General features: G+C 51.3%; 1 protein-coding gene across 1 annotated transcript in view; it reads right to left on the bottom strand.

Moving 5' to 3' along the window:
* Positions 1–4,710, bottom strand: part of CCDC28B (coiled-coil domain containing 28B) — a 6,667-nt gene extending 1,957 nt beyond the window's left edge. The window contains exons 1-5 of the mRNA XM_003801244.2: positions 4,650–4,710; positions 3,183–3,369; positions 1,117–1,283; positions 817–1,010; positions 586–608 (exon numbers count right to left, since the gene is read on the bottom strand). Of these exons, the coding sequence (XP_003801292.1) occupies positions 586–608; positions 817–1,010; positions 1,117–1,283; positions 3,183–3,346 (548 nt within the window). The 5' untranslated portion in view covers positions 3,347–3,369; positions 4,650–4,710. The remainder of the gene's footprint in view (positions 1–585; positions 609–816; positions 1,011–1,116; positions 1,284–3,182; positions 3,370–4,649) is intronic.
* Positions 4,711–6,893: the final 2,183 nt, after the last annotated feature.

The raw sequence follows: 6,893 nt of genomic DNA, 5'->3' as shown, positions 1-6,893 counted from the left end.
TCTCCAGGAAGCCAAGGTGGTATGATCTGTTGAGGTCAGGAGTTTGAGACCAGCCTGAGCAAAGCCAGATCGTCTCTACTTAAAATAGAAAAATTAGCCAGATGTGGCCAGTGCCTTTACTCTCAGCTACTTTGAGCTTAGGAGTTGGGAGGTTGGTGTGAGTTAGGCTAAAGCCATGACACTCTAACCCATGTGATAAAGCAATACTCTGTCTGAAAACTAAAAACAAACTTGCAAAGATGTTGATTAGTAGTTAAAACATATTCTCTGTGGGGCAGTGCCTGTGGCTCAAAGGAGTAGAGCGCCGGCCCCATATGCCGGAGGTGGTGGGTTCAAATCTAGCCCCGATCAAAAAGTGCAAAAAAAAAAAAAAAAAACATTCTCTGCAACTGCTTATCTTCTAATAGTTGGGAAATTCTGTTCCTCTCCCTGTTTGGGGGCAGTTTCTGGCTAATTCCATGTCAATAGGACTGTAAGACTAGGGAAGTTGGTTATGTGTGGATACTCTGGGAGGTTGGTGAGAAGGAGGAAACTGACCTCATCTCTGGGCCACACACACACTGTCAGGTCCCTTGGAAAGGATACATAGAATTACTAAGATCTTCCAGCTGTCAACAAAGAGAGAAAGGAAGGTTTCTGTCAAGATGACCACCAGACCAAGCCCCTGATCCTCTGGGGCCATCTTCTGGGGGAAATAGAGGGGCCCAGAACTCCTGGATCCATGCACCCTCCGCTTTTCACCAGGAATGGCTTTGGGAACAGGTGCCTCCCCAACCCTGGTGTCCCTAGGAACCAAAGCACCCAGCCAAGACCCACATTGCTAAGCAGCTGGTCCAGGTTTCGGTCAGCCATTGTCTTCTTCTGCTCCTCCGGCAGCCCCTCAGTGACCCCATCCTCTTCCTCTTCATCATCCTCTTCTTCCCCACACACGTCCAGGCTGAAGTGGAGCCGGGCCAGCTTCTCTTGCATCTCACGCACGTGCTCCAACTGCTCAAAGGAGCATTCCTTCCCTGGACAGCCCCTGTCTGAGTCCTGGGATGGAGCCTGGGACCCTGGCCCCAGCCATGCTCCAGAGACCCAGCCCTCCAGTCCCACCCACAGACCCCCAGGACTCACCAAAGGCCTGAAGCCGGCCTGAGTGAAAATCATTGAGCAGGTTCAGTAGTCCCCCCTCCATCTCATAGACATCGGTCACCTCGGTCAGGAAGGAGTGCTGCAGGGGTGTGCCTGCAGAGCCACCTGCACCTCCAGGCAGCACTGGACGGCACTTCTCTTTGCCTACTCTGAGTGAGAGGGACATGACCCTAGTCATGGGGGGTGGGGGTGGGCAGCCAGGCACCACCCAGATCTGCATTAATTCATCTGCCCACTAATATAAATGGATGTTTGTACTTTCTAGCCCTGTCCTGAGCATCAGGATTGGTAAAGGGAAGGGAAGGATAGAGGAAGGATAAAGGTGAGAGGTCAATAAGAAGTCTTTTTCGACTTATAATACAGCCAGAACTATACTGAGAAAGGGACTCCTGGGTTCTGGTCTGAGTGCCTCAGTCCTTCCTTCTCATGACCCTGAGTGAGTCATTTGTTCTCTCTGGTGTTCAATAAATTCAGAGACAGTTACTCCTTTATTGCTACCAGAGCTATTTTACTTCCCTCAAAAATATCTTTCTGCCTCTCTCTTTATTTCTCTCCCTCCCTCCCTCTGTCCTCTTTTCTTTCTTTCAGATAAGAGTCTCACTCTGCCACCTGGGCTAGAATGCTGTGGCTCACAGCAGGGTAATGAGTCTCATGCCTGTAATCCTAGCACTCTGGGAGGCCCAGGCAGGTAGATTACTTGAGCTCATGAGTTCAAGACCGGCCTGAGAAAAAGTGAGACCCCATCTCTACTAAAAACAGAAAAACTGAAGCAAGAGGATGGCTTAAGCCTGAGTTGGAGGTTGCTGTGAGCTATGAAGTCATAGCACTCTACCCAGGGTAAAGGTTTGAGACTGTCTCAAAAAACAAAAACAAAAAACTCTTGGGCTCAAGTGATCCTCCTGCCTCAGTCTCCCGAGTAGCTGGGATTACAGCCACCCACCTAGCCTCAGAACAGCTTTTAAATAGATGAGGGGCAGAAGCCAGGTGGGTATGGTGGCTCATGCCTATAATTCTAGCTCTCTCAGAGGTTGAAACAGGAGAATCCCTTGAGCTCAAGAGTTTGAGACCAACCTGAGCAAGAGTTAGAACCCATCTTCACTAAAAGTAGATAAAATTAGTCCACTATTGTGGCAGATGCTTGTAGTCCCAGCTACTCAGGAGGCTGAGACAAGAGGATTATTTGACCCCAAGAGTATGAGGCTGCTGTGAGCTATGATGAAGACACCATGGCACTCTGCCCAGGGTGACAGAGTGAGACTCTGTCTCAAAAATAAATAAATAAATAAATAAATACTGTTTTGAGTGTTCCACTGCCCGCAGGATAACACTGAAGGCCCTTGCCCGCCTGGCCCTTCTGCCTCTCCAGTTGCATTCCCTACCGCTCTCACTGGAGCCATGGGCTTCAGTCACACCCCACTGTGGCTGTCCCCAAATATGCCTCTCAGGCAGGTGGTGTGCAAAGCCACAGGGAAACACAGTGGTTTTATTTGGAAGGATTGGAGAAAGCACACATTGTATTTAGTGGGAACAAACATGAACACATTACAGAGTAGAATACAAATTTACAGATTCCCAATCATTAAAACAAATACAGCAGAGAATTTACACCCAGGTATTCTCTCACCATTTCCTGTCCCCTGATACTCCAGAGCCCAAAAGCACCTGTAGTTGCCAAAACATTTCAGGTAATATCTTTCTTTCATATTTATGCCAGGCAAGCCTCTCAGCCTAGACCATTCTCTCTCCAGTGTGTCCAATGGCCTTCTCTGACCCTCACTCTCTGGCAGGGTTGCTCTTTCCCTCCTCTGAGGTGCAGTCTCACACCATGTGATCCCAGTGACCCACTCTTACTTTTTTGCCCCACATTTGACGGTAGGGCTGTGTGTGAGCATCTCTGGGCTCTCAGGGGCCAGTTGGGACCAGCCCCAAGGAAGGCATCTATTGTAGCTAGTAACTAAAGGCCAAAGGCACCCTTGCGTCCCTCCCCACAGGGCTCAGCTCACACTTGAGATCCCTCCCTCCTTGCCCTGCTTTCCTTCTGTACCCACCTCTTGAACTTAGCCCGCTGCTTGGGGGATGGCAGATGAGGGAGTCCAAGGGCCAAGGAGCCGCTGTGGCTGGTGGGCACAGGGACTCTGCGTAGTGTGCCTGGGGCCTGGGCTGGCTGGGTCAGACAGGGTTTGGGACTCCGTTTCTTCTTCTTGTCATCCATTGGGTGCTGGCTGGACTTCAGGCCTGGGAGGGAAGTAACCCACTTGAGATCCTGAGAGGCAGAGTTATCCCTTCACCCAGCAGCCCCTGAGAGCTTCAAAGGAGAGCCCTGGGACCTTCTAACTTCTTCTGCTGCTGCTTCTTCTTTTTTTTTTTTCAGTTTTGGCCGGGGCCGGGTTTGAACTCCCCACCTCCTGTATATGGAGCCAGTGCCCTACTCCTTTGAGCCACATGCACCACCCGACCTTCTAACTTCTTTCCTCACACTGTCAGGGCCTCTTATCTGTACAGAAGGGGGAGGGCCAGATGCCAGTGCCTGCTGCTGGGATCATGGATGTACCTTCCAAGGTCCACCCTAAGTCCCCATCTACCTGAAAACCTAGGCCCTGCCTAAAAGGGCTGGACAGATCCCATCATCCTGGTGCTGCTGGGGCTTCTGGTCCCTATGACTGGGGGGTGGGGCTGGCAGAGGAAACTGTAGAAGAGACAGGGTGGATGTGAGCTGGCAGGAGCCCAGCAGAGGATTAAGGGTGTCTTGTGCTGACAAATAGTGTCAGCATGGGAGGTGACCCAGGTGCAGATGGGGGCGCCCAGGGAGGCCCCAGTGTTAAGGAGGCCACCAGGGTGGGTAATTGCAGAAGCCTTGGTATATGGAGCAGTTCATTGTGGTCTCACCTACTTAAGACACTGGTATCCCTCCTCCTCCACCCACCTTCACCACCAGGGCAAACACCAGGGATTCCCAGAAGATCCCCAGGGCTGCTTCACTTTTCCCAGGCAGAGAGTCCTGCTGGGCTTCACCAGCAGTTAGCGGGGTGAGCGGTCAGAAAGCTGGCTGCCTGGGCCTACAACAATGGCTCTGCCTGTAGCTGGCTCTGCTAGGCAGCCTCAGGTCCAGCCCTACTCTATACCACCAACCCTCAGGTCTGATGGGTTCTCCCTTCTGGGGAGTCTCACCTCCCGCTCCCACCACCAATCCTAATCACGCATTCTCGTTTGGTGGGGGGGACCTTACACTGGCTGGACTGAATGGGTCTGGGGGGTATGTGGAGGGGGAGAGGAGGCATCTTCAGCCTGTCCCTGCAGCAGCGTAATCCAATTAGAGACCCGCTAGAAGAAGCGGGGCAGGAGCCCCTGCTCTCCCCCCTCCCTCCAGGAGCCTCACGGGAGCCCAGCTGGAGACCCCACGCTTAGTCTCCAAACCATGAGCCAAAAGGTTCACCCAGCTCAGGAGTCATCCCAGACCTGTAGTGTCAGACCCACGCCACTCTGCCCGTGTCCTCAAGCCCTCAGGGGCCTCTGACCTGGAGTTTAGGGGTCTCAAGTGATGCTTCCTTCGGTGCGAGGTCCTCCGCCCTCTCCTGGAACTCCACCGGGTAGAAGCGGAGCTGGCGTGAGGTAATTTGCATTTAAAGAGAAAGTGACCTTCGATGGTGCTGGGGATGGAGTTACCAAGCTGTTCTTTTCCTCCCTTCGCCTCCCTCCCTGTTGGTTGTGCGATGTCCATTTAGAAAAGATTTTCCCTTTCCTGTCAGTTTTATAAGCTAAAGTTCCTTACAAAATGGAGGTGGCTTTGTTAGAAGGAGGGGGTAGTGGGGAGAGAGAGAGAGAGAGTGGGAGAGAGAGAAAATATGAATCTAAGTATGTAAGAAGCACTGGCAGCAGGAAGAAACCGCAAGCAAAGGCAACCATCTACTCTGAGTGAGATCCCTTATTAAGCACTTTATGTACATTTAAGCCTCCCAACCCTGAAGGTATCGTCATTGTCATAGTCCCTGTTTTACTGAATGACAGTAAGCAATAGCCTTTGGAGGCCACTTTTTCAACACTCAGATACTTCTGGGTGGTAAGAGGTGGGGGCTGTATTCTGCCTCTCATGAAGTGACAGTATCCCTGGCCACACCCCAGGCTTAGGAGACAAGTGTGGAGAGCACCAAGCCCAAGGGAGACCGTACGATTCCCTGGCATGTGACTTCAGGTCTCAAGAGGGAAACCTGAGTAGTTGAAGGAGGCTGCCCCAGCACTGCTGATGCAGCCAGCGGCCAGATCAATGGGACAGCTATTTAAAGACTTGGCAGAGGCTCCCGGCTCAGGTCCTCAGAGCAGCATCTGATGCAACAGAAAAGAGGTTCCTCCTTGGCCAGGCTGCCCGCAGGCTCAAATTAGCTAGCTCAGAGCAGTGCACGCAGCCACTGCACAAGGGGCAGGAGTTCCCTGGGCTGGGCCTCTGGCTGGTGTGGAGAAAGGCACTGCTTCTGTGGGCACCTACACAGGGCTGTCCCTGGTGCTTCCAACACCCAGACTGCTCCAGAAGGGGAGGTATTAATTAAGGACTTTTCCTTTCTTTTTTTTTTTTGAGACAGAGTGTCACTATGTCACCGTCGTTAGAGTACTGTGGTGTCACAGCTCACAGCAACTTCAAACTCTTGGGCTTAAGCGATTCTCTTGCCTCAGCCTCCCAAGTACCTGGGATTACAGGCGCCTGCCACAATGCCCAGATATTTTTTGTTGTTGTCATTGTTGTTTGGCAGGTCCAGGCTGGGGGTTTGAACCTGTAAGCTCTGGTGTATCTGGCCAGCGCCCTAGCCAATTCAGGACTTTTTCAAGAACCAGAAGATCAGAAGGAGGAAAGGCAATAGGAAAATCTTTCTACTTCACCACCAGAGCTGCTAGAGTCCCTGGTGGTCGTCCAGGAAAGTGGAAGCATCCTTGTGCTTCCCACCCTCAGCTGCTTCACTGGGGAGAGGGAAAGCTGGAGTCATTTTCAAAGTTTCTTTGGAAGCTCCAAGAGAAGGAGTGAAATCCTGTTAAATCCTCTGGAGGAACTTTGACTGGAACCAATGTGCCCAGGGGCTCAGCTGGGACAGTCATGGCCAGTGTGTGGATACATCTACCCATAGAGGCCTGGAAGGAAGGGTACTTGGGTTGTCTCGGTGATTTGTTTGGCACTCACCACATTCCATCCTTTGTGCCAAACCAAATCAGACCCTAGAAAAAACAGGTATTGGGTGAGGGCACCAGTAGGATGTCTCCCATAAAGGAGCCTCAATTTTAGGGGTGGCGCCTGTGGCTCAGTGAGTAGGGCGCCAGCCTCATATACCGAGGGTGGCGGGTTCCAACCCAGCCCCGGCCAAACTGCAAAAAAAAAAAAAATAGCCAGGCATTGTGGTGGGCACCTGTAGTCCCAGATACTTGGAAGGCTGAGGCAAGATAATTGCCTAAGCCCAAGAGCTGGAGGTTGCTGTGAGCTGTGATTGTGATGTCATGGCACTCTACTGAGAGTGATAAAGTGAAACTCTGTCTCTACAAAAAAAAGAAATGCATAAAGTAAAAGATTCCCTTGCATGGGCCAGCACTACAGGATACTCCCTGTGGCACAGACCCAAACAGTGGTGTCCAGCCATCTTAATCTGCGCCTCAGTTTGCCTACGGTTACCTCTCAAGTCTCCTTCCCTTTGCCTTACTTATGGACCCTACAGATTTCCTGTTCTTTCTTTTTTATTTATTTATTTTTGAGGCAGAGTCTTTTTTTTTTTTTTTTTTTTTTG

The sequence above is a fragment of the Otolemur garnettii genome, unplaced genomic scaffold, assembly GCF_000181295.1.
Source record: "Otolemur garnettii isolate 467f Iridium unplaced genomic scaffold, OtoGar3 scaffold00204, whole genome shotgun sequence".
In the NCBI taxonomy this organism is placed as follows: Eukaryota; Metazoa; Chordata; class Mammalia; order Primates; family Galagidae; genus Otolemur; species Otolemur garnettii.
This window is presented reverse-complemented; position numbering and strand designations above follow the sequence as displayed.